Genomic DNA, 13,892 nt, shown 5'->3' with positions numbered 1-13,892 from the left:
TTTTGTGTTAAAAAATATTTTTTTTATATTTTCAGATTATTTTGATATACAGATATAAAAAATAACTTTTAAAAAATAAAAAAATATTATTTTAATATATTTTTAAGCAAAAAACACCATAAACCATAGCTGCTACCACAATTTCAAATAATTAATAAACCGATCATGCACTAACTAGCTTAAAAAGCATCCTAGACACACAAAACTACTAGCACTATAACTACTTTCTCATGATTCCTAGTGGTAAAATTATAAGAGGTCGTGGATGAAGGTGTGGTTTTCATCATAATTGGAGGACTAATATGGAGGTTGATCAAAACTTTATTTTTTGTTCAGTTTTTATCAAAAAAAAAAATAATCAAATCGATTTTTTTAAAAAACTGAAACTGATTTCTTTTAAAAAACCGAAACCGGTTCAAACCTACTGGTTTCGATTCGGTTCGGTTTTTTAAGACAAAGTTTGGCTCAGTTTTTTTGGATTTTTTTCGGTTTGGATTCGATTCGGTTTGGTTCTGTTTTAGGCTTATAAAATTAAAACCAAACCAAACTGGCCGAGTTTTTTAAAATTTTAATTGGGTTTTTCTTACCATTTAATTTTTACAATTATTTTTTTTAATTTTCTCAATTTTCTTGATTTTTTTTTTTTACTCACCCCACTCCAAAACCGAAAAGGAAAAACATAACCCTCTGAAAATAATTTAGTATTGGCGGTAATAATATATAACGCTCTGAAAATAATTAATGAAGAAAAGAGAGAGAAAGAGATTAAAAAAAGAAAGTGACAGAGATGGGGAGAGTTACAAAAAGTGTCGACATAATCGGGCTCATTCTCTACCATAAAGTGGCAACTGTAGAAGCCACCTCTTTGCATTCCCTTGGCTTTCGTCAAACAATGTCGACACTCTCTCATAATCCCCAGGAAAATATTCCCACTCTCGCTCTCTTCCTACATATTTCTGCAATCCCACAGTGGCGCTACACGCAGGATAAGACTTTTCCTATACCCTTTCTCTCTTTATGATCGCGGCTTCTGCTGCTTTTCTCTTTTTAATGTTTGGAAATTGTGTTTCCCCATCATATTTCAACCACCTTATTTATACTCCCCGTATTCTCTTTCCAAAATCCCATGTTATTCATCGAGGTTGGTAGCTAATATATTTTCTTTTTCTCTTATAAAAAAATACTTGATGGTTTTGTTGATTTTGGCTTCTTGGGATTTGTAACAGGATCTTTGGGAATTGCTTTACCTGGATCATTTCCAATCACAAGCTCAAGCCTTTTCGGGTAATTTCTCGTAATTCTAGATTCTAACACTCGGATTGGGTTTTCTTTTTCCTGTTCAAGCAAGGCAGAATTTTGGGTCTTGGGTTTTGTTTATTTATGTCAATAATGTTTTGCAGTGTTAACTTCTTGTGTTGTATCCTTAATTGAACGCAATCCTCTGTTTTAGAACTCCGAAATTGTGAAAAGATGCTACATAAAACCTCCACTATTTTCTTTTCGTTCAAAGATGATGCCTTTTGTTTTAGTGCTATTTGTTGTGTTGTAGATCTATAATTGAGTGGAGTTTTCTGTTTCATGACTTCAAAATCATAAAGAGTTGTAACCTTCACATTGATTGTTGCCAATTTAACTCAAAGCTAACTTATTTTTATTTTGATTTTATAACGCAGACGTTTTATTTGAAGCAATCTCTAAATCAATGTCAAATTCTAGCTGTGGATCCTCCGAACTGGAAATCTGCAGAGACCACTCATCAGCACTCATTCTCAAACTCATTGCCATAGCTTCAATTCTCTTCGGTGGCATAATTGGCATTGCAATACCGATAATCGGAAAGCACAGCCACTTCCTCAAGACCGATGGTAGCCTCTTTGTGTCTGCAAAGGCTTTTGCAGCAGGCGTAATTTTAGCCACCGGTTTTGTTCACATGCTATCAGCCGCGTCCGAGGCCCTTTCGGATCCTTGCTTACCTGAATACCCGTGGAAGAAGTTTCCATTTTCAGGGTTTTTTGCTATGACGGCTTCTCTGCTAACCCTGCTTCTTGATTTTGTTGGGACCCAGTATTATGAGAGGAAGCAGGGGTTGAACAAGGCTAGTGAGGAGCAAGTTCGAGTCGGGTCGGTGGATGCGAATCCGGGTCATGAATCAGGTATCGTGCCCATTATAGAAGTTAAAGAGTTAAATGGGTCTAGTGGGAAGGTGTTTGGTGAAGAGGAGCATGGTGGGATGCACATTGTGGGGATGCATGCGCACGCAGCACACCATAGACATAACCATCCTCATGGGCAGGATGCCTGTGATGGGCTTGTCAGCAGTCGTGACCATGGGCATGCGCATGGATCTGGGCACGAGCACGGTCATGAGCATGGAGAGAGTGATGTCACTGATGTGGAAAGTGGTTTGAGGCACGTTGTCGTTTCACAGGTAAGCATGTGGTTTCTTTTCTTTCTTTTTTGTTGCACGGTTGCTGTACTTGCTAGCGGTGGCCGCTGCTTGTGTAAATTAGCGATCTTAATGGTAGTTTTAGGTTTATGTTACTGTACAAACTACACAGTGATTAATGCCAATACCCATATTCAATGCTGTGGGACCCACAAGGAAGGGTCAATGATGTAATTTGGGTGGCGCGTGTATTTCTTGCTTGGTAAATCTGCAAATAGTTATTAGGGTAAAGCAGTCGCAACTTGCAACTTGCAAGGATTGTTCAATTTGATATTTTTACTTTGTTTATGGTCTTTAGTGGTTGGTCGGCAATGACCTGATTAGTCGAAGGTACATGCACGGCTAGTTCAGCCCGATGTTTTTATTTTCTCATGTCTAATCAAGTGTCCATCTGTCCACGTGGTGAAGTTGCGTCTGGCTTGAAAAAAGTAGTTTGCCAGTCAAACGTATAGTGTGTTGTTTTGATGGTAGGCAAGGAACTTTCTTCTTGCCGACTGTGAGGTTGATGTTTTTTGTTCTGTTTTGATTTGCAGATATTGGAACTTGGGATTCTCTCACATTCTGTGATCATTGGGTTATCTCTAGGAGTTTCACAGAGTCCGTGTACCATAAGGCCGTTGATTGCTGCGTTATCATTTCACCAGTTTTTTGAAGGATTTGCGCTTGGAGGCTGCATATCCCAGGCACAATTTAAGACACTGTCGACTACAATAATGGCATGTTTTTTCGCTATAACAACCCCTGCAGGAATCGGCATTGGGACAGCCATTTCTTCATTTTACAATCCGAACAGCCCAAGAGCATTAGCCGCTGAAGGCATCTTAGATTCTCTGTCAGCCGGGATTCTTGTTTACATGGCTTTAGTGGACCTAATTGCTGCTGATTTTCTTAGTAAGAGGATGAGCTGCAATTTTAGACTTCAAGTAGTGTCTTATTGCATGCTTTTCCTCGGGGCTGGATTGATGTCTTCACTTGCAGTCTGGGCTTGAGCTTATTGGTTTTAGATGAACTGTTTAGTTTCTCTCGTTTTGGCCCTTTCTGGGTGTTCACTTCAGAGCAGAATGTGCAAAAATTCGTCCATCGATTTTTTGATTGCTTTTAGGAAAAATACAAGAAGATATAGGGAGAAAAGAACCAGAAGCTATAGCCTTTGTTTTTCAGATTCATGAAATCACATGTATGTACTACAATGGAGGTAAAAAAAAAAAAAAGATCAAGCGGCGATTCCACCAGTTGGTGGTGGACAAATTCATAGATAACCAAAGCTGGCGTCTGTCTTGTAATGTGTTCTTTTGTACGCACTTTGCTGAGCTGAAAGCACTACATAGCAATATTATCCTCGGCCTTTGTTGTTGTCAAACCTACAATGATGAGGTCCTGTAATGGAGTTGAAGAAGCTAGCTACCTGCCTAGTGGACCAGAATTTTAATAGCCTAACTTCCAATTGTAATAGAGCATGACTTGGCTGGATTGCTGCTATAAATGGACCAGAATTTTTGCCATCAGTTTAGCAATTCTATTTTAACTGTAAGAAGAGTTGATTAAAGACAAGATTACCCAGCTAAATGTAGCTCAGGAATGAGGATTGGATTAGGAGGGATCTCACTATAGGACTAGATGATTCAGAAGTGGCATGTTGTGGGTTAAGTTAATTTTTAAAAAAATATTTAAATGTTATTAATGTTTTTTTAGGGGAAAAATAATAAATTGTGTAAGGGTTTATTTGATATACCTCGGTTGACTTTACTAGTAAAAAAAACAATCCATATAACCCGTGAAAATAATATTCAACTAAATAAAATTTCATGATTCTTAATATTAAAATAACAACATATTGAATTGACCTGGAATAACCCGAGTTAACGTGTTAAATTCGTGACTTAACTATGATAATTCTATAAAAAACAAATCAAAATAAATTATTAAGCCTAATTCTCAATCTACTAAATATTAAAGAATGAAAATGAAAAAAAAAATCAATTAAAAAGGAACTTAAAAAAAAACCGAGTTAACATGTCAAACTTGCAACCCATGTCATAAAACTAAGATAACCCCATGAAAAATAAATTATGAATTTCAATCCCCAACCACCGCAATATTGAAGGATGAGATTGAAAAAGAAATCAATTAAAAACAAAACATAAAAAACAACCTGAGTTAATCCACAAAATTCATGACTCGAGTTATCAGACTGAGACAACCTGATATAAAAAAAATAAAAAAATGACCTAATTTAACTTGGGTTAACCTATCACTTTCGTGACTTTGGTCTTGAGAATGACTGAGATAATCCCATAGTGAGAAAGTCAAAATAAATAATAAAACTTGATTCTCAATCGTCCCTGTCGGACCTAATATTGACCGATGAAATTTATAAGAATCTTAATTAAAAAATGACATAAAAAGTAAGTCAAGTCAACCTAAGTTAATCATTAAGCATTATTTCCAGGTCATAAGATCAGGATAACCTAATAAAAATTAAACCAAAATAAATCATGAAGCTTAATTCCTAATCAAATACAATATTAATTTATGAAATTGAAAAAAAATCAATTAAAAAGAAAAAGAAAAAATAAGTTAATTAGGTTAACCTACCAAACTCGAAATCCAAGTCATAAGACATGGACAACCCAATAAAAAGTAAGTCCAATATTGAAAGACTCGTGATTTGAATCATGAGACCGATATAACATTTTAGAAAAAAAATGACCTGATTTAACAAAGGTTAAAATGTCAAAACTCGTGACTTTAATTGTGAGACCAAAATATTATAATGAAAAACAAATCAAAACAGATTATAAAGCTCAATTTCTAACCGATCCAATGTTGAATGATAAAATTAAAAAACAAATAAATTCAATAAAAGACACAAAAAACAACTCGAGTCAACCCGGGTTAATCTGTCAAGCTCTATTTTCGGGTCATGAATAATGCTTTGTGAGGAGGGATACAGTAAATCCCCTTTCTCTTTTAGCTTATAGTTAAAAATAATCATACATGAGCAAAAAGACCCTAAACCAATCTTGATGTTGGGGCACATGTATAATTCTTGTAGGGACCATGAGAGACTAATAAGATGTGTAAACAACTCTATACTAAACAAAGATAACTCGCTCATTGGTTCTCGCTTTGCTATGAGTTAACAAATTTCTTTTTAAGTGTAAAAAAATAATGTTAAAAGCATGAACGAAATTTTTGGTGATGTTATTAAACCCAATTAAAAGGATCAATTTTGAAATCTCATGAATCGACTTTTTGCCTAACTCAAGTTTCCAATTAAATCACGTGGGAGTTAACCTGACATGAATCAGTCGATTTTACAGGTTCAAACACAATTTTAATGACCGATAAAAACATGGTTTAGCTTTTAATTTTTTTTTAAGATGATAATTTTTTTAAAAAATAATGAGACGATGCCATATTGAATTAACCTTGCTTACCCTATAACTGGAGTCATGAACTCCATTGAGTTTAATAACTTTTTTTAAAAATATTTTTCTTTAATTACATGATAAAAAATAGATGTTCATAAAATTTAGCATCAACCCTAAAATAGATGTTTTAATTAAGATCGTAATAACCCTATAGAAAGCATAAAAAAAATAAATCATGAAGTATATTGAAGGATGAAATAAGAAAAATCAATAAAACAAATTAAAGTACCAAAAACTAACAAAACAAACATATCGGGTTTGGTAGGTAAACCCATCGAATCCGTGAATCGAGTAACCCGAGTCAACACGTGAAGCCCACGAATTGGGTCATGGACTCCATTGGGATTAATAACTTGTTTTTTTAAAAAATATTTTTTTATTTAACTATATGATAACAAAAATAGACAATTACAAAATCGAGTATCAACCCAATATCGAGATGTTTTTTGAGATCGTAATAACCTCATAAAAAGAGAAATAAAATAAATTATGAAACTCAATTTCTAATTATTCCAATTTCAAAGGATGAATTTGAAAAAAAACTAATTAAAAAATATAGAGAAAAGTTAAACCCACCAAACTCGCAAATTAGAGCAACTCGAGTTACCTCGCCAAACCTGTAACTCAGGTCATTGATCCCATATAGTTTAATATCTTTATTTTTTTAAAACCATTTTTTATTTAACTAAATGTTAAAAAGTAGACAATCACAAAATCGATCATCCACCAAATGTTGGGAGGCTTATTTGGCATCACAATAATCCTATAAAAAGAAAATATGAAAAGAAATAAATTATGAAGTTCAGTTCCTAACCAATTCAATGTTAAATGATGAAATTAAAAAACAAACTTGAAAAAAAAATCAATTAAGAAAATTAGGACTAAATCGATGGACTAAACTAAAAGAAGAAGCGAAAAGTTACAACTCTAAAAAAAAAATTAAAAGAATCTAGGACTGAATCAAAGAGATTTTAAAAGTTAAGAGGCTAAATTAAAAAAATGAGGCAAAAGCGCATAGCGCATGGGAAACACTCGTCAGGGCATGAGGGGGGTCATTGCATTTGAGCGGTGAGTGAGCCTTCCTCCATATTCTGATTAGTTCTTCTTTGATGTCATTGGAATATTTGAAGTGTCTTTTCCCCTGTGAATCAATGCATGATGGTAGTGAGAGGTCCGATGTAGCTTTGACAACTCATTCTTCTTCTCTTTCTCTCTCTCTCTTCTCTCTCTCTTTGCCTCAACTTCCCTGACTAGTTTATTCATTTCTCTCTTTCAGGCCTTAATCTTTTTCTATTCTTCAATTCTTGTCCATTGACTCGCAATATTTAGAAAAAAAATAAAGAATATGAACAATATCTTGCAAAATCGAGTATCAAATCAATATCGGAATATTTTTCGATCGATACTACCATAACCATATAATATATGAATTAAAATAAATTATTAAGCACAACAATAATTCACAATATTTATAGGTATAAGAAAACAGTGTTTTCCCCTAAACCTATTTGATAGTTTTTCCCTAAACCTATTTGATAATTGAGAGTGTGTGTTCCTTATGAATTTCTAATCGAACCCCACATTTTCAACCAGGAAAGCGACCACGAAGAAAAAGCATGGCAATTTAAGTGATTTTATTTTTCTTTCCTGCTTTTTTTTTTATCTCATTCACATAAGGATTAAAATTTCTACCCATTCTTGAAATTAATAGAAAATGTTACAACGAAATTTGTAAAGGTTGAAAAAAAAATTCTAATATACAAACTTAAAATTTCCATTTCACTACAACAAATTAATAAAAAGAACTATCATTCCAAGTATATTTATCAAAATTATAAGGGATCATTATAAGGGATCAGAGTTATTTTTTTTTTCTTAATGGGTTAGATTTATGCTAGTAACTAGCTGCATGCACTGTTGGTGGGGGCATGTGGAGAGGCTACAGTCTATAGAACCAAGTGCCAGGCTAGACGGGTGCTGGGCACATCTCAGCGCACACGTGGCGTTGGGGCTCCTGCCTATGGGTTGTGCACTCCCCAGCGCACACGTGGCGCTTGGGCAGTGTTGGGTTGAGGACAAATGGCACTTGGGTCATGGCTCCGGACTCAAGGGGAATGGGTCGGGCGTCAGGACCCATGATCAATGGATCTAGAGTAAGGATCCAATTCTATTGGGTCCTTCATCAAGACTTAATGTTCATGGGTCCTAAGATTCTAAATATTATTATTTATTTTAGAAATATTATTATTTTTATTATAATTAATATCATTAATAAAATAATTAATAAATTTTAAAGAAAATATTATTATTTATATTATAAATTTTTATGGCATTTTTTTTATAAAAATAAAGAGTGAGCCCGTGACGTAGTATTATTAAAAATATTCAACAATTCTAAGTATTAATATAAAAAATATTATAATTTGCGTTGTCAATATTATTATTTTTCTTAGAATACCAAGTATTCATCTCAAAGATATTATTATTTTTGTTATCATATTATTATTTTTATAATATTCAAAGTTTTCATATAAAAAATATTATTATTTGTGTTCTAAATATTCTTGGAATTAAAAATAGTATTATTTTTTGTTATGAACATTATTATTTTTACTATAATCAAAAGTTTTAATATTAAAAATATTATTTTTTGTGTTATAAATATTATTAATAAAATAATTGCTAAATTAGAAAAAAATTATTTTTAATATTGAAAAACAACCAAAGATTTGATTTGAAAGGTAAAATTAAAAATTACTATTAGTATTATTATTATCATCATTAATAAATTTTAAAAAATTATTATTACTATCGAAGAAAAACCACGTGAGGACACTTGACGCTTGGGCTCCTGCCTGGGGTCTGGGCGCACCCCCTACGCACCTGTGGCGCTTGGGCTCTGTCTTAGTGCTAGGCACATCTCAGCGCACACGTGGCGCTTGGGCTCTTGCCCCAGTGCGGGGCACACCCTGTGCACACATGGCGCTTGGTCTCCTGCCTGGGGGCTGGGCACACCTCCTGCGCACATGTGGCACTTGGGCTATGCCTCAGTGCTGGGCACATCCCACCACACATGTGGCCCTTGGGCTCGTGCCTCAGTTGTGGGCACACCCCTGCGCACATGTGACGCTGAGCTATTGCCTCAGTGCTGGACACACCCCCTGCGCACACGTGGCGCTTGGGCTCCTGCCTCTGTGCTGGGCACACCTCTTCTCATACGTGATGCTTTGGTTGTTTGCCTGGGTGCTGGGCACACCCCAGTGCGCACATGACGCTTGGGTACGCCAAGACCTAACTATCCTTGGGCCTCGCATGCTGCAGAATCTAAAATAGCATTAGGTCATTGGTTGTGCAGGGCCCAAAATAGACTTGAGTCTGCATATGCAGGACCCAAATAGGCTTGGGTCCTGCCATTGTCAGGACCTAATTTTTTATGAAAATAAATGGTAAGCCCGCGGCGTAGTGCGGGCCACCTAACTAGTTTATATACTAAAAGGAAATGATGTTTTTATATAAAAATGACATAATTGTAAATTTTTCCAATTATTTTTATTGTAGCAGTGATAAAATTGTAATTTTCAGGTTGTTCTTTTAATTGTTTTTTCTTTATACTTGATATTTTTATCATTTTACACTTGGCTTATTTATCACCAATATTTCCTATTATCTTCATTTTCTTATAATATTTTTTTAGTTTTTCCTTTTTTCTTTACACTTTTTTTGGAAAAAATATAATTTTTTATTTTTTACACTTTGAATATTTATCATTATACAATTTAGCCTATTTATACAATTCTTTTGGTTCATATCTTTATCATTTTGTAATTTTATGTAATTATTTTTTTCTATAAGAATGGTATAATTGTAAATTTTTGCAATTGTTTTTAGTGTAGTGGTGGCACAATTGTAATTTTCAAGGTTGTTTTTTTAAAAAAGTTTTTCTTCTCTTTATACTTGGAATTTTTATCATTTTTTGTAATATTTTTTTTGTTTTTCTTTTTTTTAACAGTTTTTTTTAAAAGAAATATTATTTTCTATTTTTTACACTTTGAATGTTTATCACTCTACACTTGGTTATTTATACCATTCTTTTCGTTCTTATCTTTATTCTTTTTTTATTTTTTTTAATTTCCTTTTCTTTTAAAAAATTATTATACAAAGACTAAGAAAATAGTGTTTTAATATAGCAATTGCAATATTGTTCCATTCTTCTGCTACGGTAAAAATTAGTTTGAGATCTTACGTATTTTTTATAATTAACGTACATATGATTCTTAATATATTTAATTAAATCCATGCATAAGCCTTTTGATTTATAATTAGATTTAAAAAAAAACATTTAAAAAGCTTGTATAATTAATTTTTTTTCAAAAAACATTATCCGACTCGTGGAAAAACGTTGGTAAAATAACTAGTAGATAATCTATATGCCATAATCATAGCATCATTTTGAATTACATTCATTTTTTTAGAATCTTAAAGGGTAATTTTTTTTTTAAATACAATTGACATAAAGTGAAGTGGATGAAATGTCCCTTTTATGCATTCAAAGAGAATGTTATTAAAATAAAAAAAAAAATACTAAAATAGATTAGGTTTTTACTGTGGACTTAAGCAATATTTCTCTCGGTAAATTTTGTTAATTCTCGCAATAAAATTTTGCTTAGTTTTGTTCGATCACTCGAGAGGTAGAGTTTGTAATTTTTTTGTCTTTTTGGTTGATGTACACAGCTGCTCCTCCATCATAATTTTTCCCATGTCTTTTTGACCACTTGGAGCTTATGTTGGGTCCCAAATATCATACACGCATTGAAAACAATAAAACAAGATTATTCGAGAGTTTTTATGATCACATTAGACAGATCTAGAGTTGTTTGATGATTTATTACTTGAAGATTTGATCATCTTTAACTTTGAATAATTATTTAAAGGCTGAGTTGTCAAAAACTATAAGTCGTTCAATTATCCGGTTTTCAATGGTAATCTACATAAATCACCAGTGATAAATCTTCTAAATTCTTATTTAAGAGAGAGGGATTGTTATGCATAAAATGCTAGTTCTCTATTTTGTGACTTACATAATTATTTTTATCTAATAGACAACAACCCTAGAATAAGAGGGTTCAAACATAGATTGATCAAAGTTTAGCCATTTGATCAAAATGAGAGGGTTCTAGTTTGTACTTATGTTGGTTTTTCAATGGTGGTTTTGCAACAAACTTAGTTCTTGAAGGTTTTGGTGATTTTTCAAACTTGAAGACCAAGAAGCTTGTTTCTGGGCTTTTTTTCTTGAGAGAAACGTGACAAACCTTTGATAAAAACCCACTAATAAGGCTTAAAGTATGATGGCTAATTGGGGACAAGATGTTATTGAATTTATTGAAGAAAATGAGATGTAAACGTTTGATGAGAGTAGCTGATCTTTGTAGAGGGGGTGTTCATAAGTTGAATGGTGGTGGTTATAGGTCAAAGGTGGTTGAAAACACCATATTTATTCGCTTGAAAGTGCCTACTCGATCAACTAAAACAGTCGAAGAATGAGCTAAATAATGGCTAAACGATGCGTCGTTTAGGTTAAACATTAGAAATTAGGGTTTTTAATTTGGGATCTGATATATTTCATTTTAACCCCTATTCTTCTAATTGTTTTTAATTGAATTTCCTCCTATACTCTTAATTTCATGCAATTTCTTCCTTGCCAAACTCAATCATCAGCTCCAAAGTTTAGTGCCATTTTCATCTTGGTCTTGATTTTTGATTTGTGCACTTGGACCCTTTAATTGACTATCAAACTTTTAATTTTTTTTTTTAATTTGAACCCTGATTTGGTTAATTTTAACCCCTACAATCTGCGCCTTTTTTAGTTTGGTTCTTGGTTTTGAATTTCTTTAATCAAGTCCATAATTGCCCATCAAACTTCAATATTTATACAATGAAGCCCTTGATTTGACCAAATTAATTCTTTAAAATTGCAAATCAACCCCTGGACTTTAATTTCTTCCAATTAAAGCCTAAATTGACTTCAAATATTAATTTTCCTTGCCATTAAGACATGAATAAAATTAATCAAGTCTTTCAAAATTCTCATTAAGTCCTTACCTATTTAAATTTGTATTTCTTTACCCTAAATAAAAATATTTTTACCAAATAGGCCGTTTATCAATTAGAATTAGGTTACTAAATTTTTCAATCTTAGATATATTGATCCTCTAACTTTTCTATTTGTCATTTTGATCTTTCACCATCAACTTCAACAAATTTCTAGGCTTTTTTTCATATATATATATCCTTTTGTATTTTGTATTTTTCTTTTCTATTTTTTTAATTTTTTTTATAGAATCAAAAGATAAAAAAGAAAAAGCAAGCCCCGAGAAAAAGCTTAAGCCATCTTAAATCAGTAGTCACTTTTGAAAAAAAAAACTCAGCAATTTTCTTCCTTAATCTGACATGGAGACAGGCCAACCATAAGTTATTTGCATCTTAATCCCTTCTTTAGTCTCTCCTATGTGTATGTTATGCATACAATGATGATGACATGGATTTCATTGCCATCTAATTGAATCATCATGAAATTAGATCGCATAAATTAAACACCAAGACTACATCCCCATCTCTCTTTCATGCCTTACCTCTCAGCTTCATTCCCCAACAGTTGACTTGCAAGAGTGAAAAGTAAATGCTTCCTTAGATTTCGATAAAGGCAAAGACCTTAAGCTGAAAACTGGAGTTTAGGGTGCCTATAGAAGTCGGTCTGAACCCATATTTGGTCTGAAATCTCACGATTCTATTATTAGAGATCGGGTATAGGACCCGTGCTTTCTAATGAGCAAGTATTTCCTAATTTCCAGTCGAGTTAAAGCATGGAGATCGACTGGTCTTGAAGATTAGAAATGGATTTCTTATACTCCCGACCATAAAAGCAAAGAGACCTAGCAGCAGCAACAGCAGCATTCTGACTCATTCCTCAACCTGAGAAAGAAAGAGTCTTGGTATTTCACTAAGGATTGGCTCTCTCCATTCTTAGCTCTCTCCATTCTTAGCACATCCACCTCAACTTTATAAATTGCGATTCCAAATGACATTTATCCTTGTTATGAACCCACTATAGGTAAATTTAGGGTAAAAAACTTGTTCTACCCCTACAACTTCATGCTGCAACCAACCAAGGGCAAATGACACTTGTTTCTAGTTCTTTTGGCTGATTTATGTACCAACCACATCACAAAGCTAATTTTCTCCTGGACTAAAAAATACATCAGCAGCAACTTGCATGCGTTAACAGTTAGGATGGAAATCTGACTTGGTTAAACTGGAGTTATGCGTTAGGCAATATGAAAATATAAAGCCACAAACTGTCTTCTGAACTAACTTTTGCAAAAGTATTTTTGAATGTAATGCATGCACGATAATTCAAAGATCCAGACAGTACATCAAACAGTTTTATTGACGGTGACAGTAAAACAAAAGGCTTTACCCCCTTTTGTTAGCATAAATGTCTTGTTGTTTTCCATTCAGTATGGACATGCTAGTTTTCCATGCGTGCTCCAACCAGAAACCATTCCGCAAGCTGTGAAATCATGTGAAGTAGATATATAAATTTAATGAGAGTTTGTTTACTTGGATAGATTAATGGAAGTTGAATGATGAATGCCTTGCTTTGTGGAGCTTGCAAATTGTTTTTCTATTTTAACACTTTGATTACTAGGGACAAGTAATAAGCTGGTTGGGGGGTGTGATTAATACTTAAAAGTATATTTTTATCAAGGTTTTATATCATCATTTTGCACTTAAAGCATCAATAACTCCTTAATTAAAGCATGTTTTATAATAACAAGTCTGATATTATAAGATACCTTTAATTTATGGTAAATGTTCATCTTAAATACAAGCCTATCACATAAATCAAAGGATTGATTGATGAGTTTAACTACTGAAATTGAGAAGACAAAGAGAGGGTTAAACTTAGAAAAGAGATGCTGGCTCAGTCCAAATTGGAACACTATTCAGTCATT

At 33.2% G+C, this 13,892-nt stretch overlaps 1 protein-coding gene across 1 annotated transcript; it reads left to right on the top strand.

The window, feature by feature from the left end:
- Positions 1-845: 845 nt before the first annotated feature.
- LOC133674766 (zinc transporter 4, chloroplastic-like) lies at positions 846-3,948 on the top strand. Its single transcript, XM_062095992.1, has 4 exons — positions 846-1,141; positions 1,227-1,284; positions 1,674-2,428; positions 2,980-3,948. The coding sequence occupies exons 1-4, from the start codon at positions 1,127-1,129 to the stop codon at positions 3,433-3,435; spliced, it is 1,284 nt and encodes a 427-aa protein (XP_061951976.1). The 5' UTR covers positions 846-1,126; the 3' UTR covers positions 3,436-3,948.
- Positions 3,949-13,892: the final 9,944 nt, after the last annotated feature.

Source organism: Populus nigra, chromosome 15 (genome assembly GCF_951802175.1).
Source record: "Populus nigra chromosome 15, ddPopNigr1.1, whole genome shotgun sequence".
NCBI lineage: Eukaryota > Viridiplantae > Streptophyta > Magnoliopsida > Malpighiales > Salicaceae > Populus > Populus nigra.
This window is presented reverse-complemented; position numbering and strand designations above follow the sequence as displayed.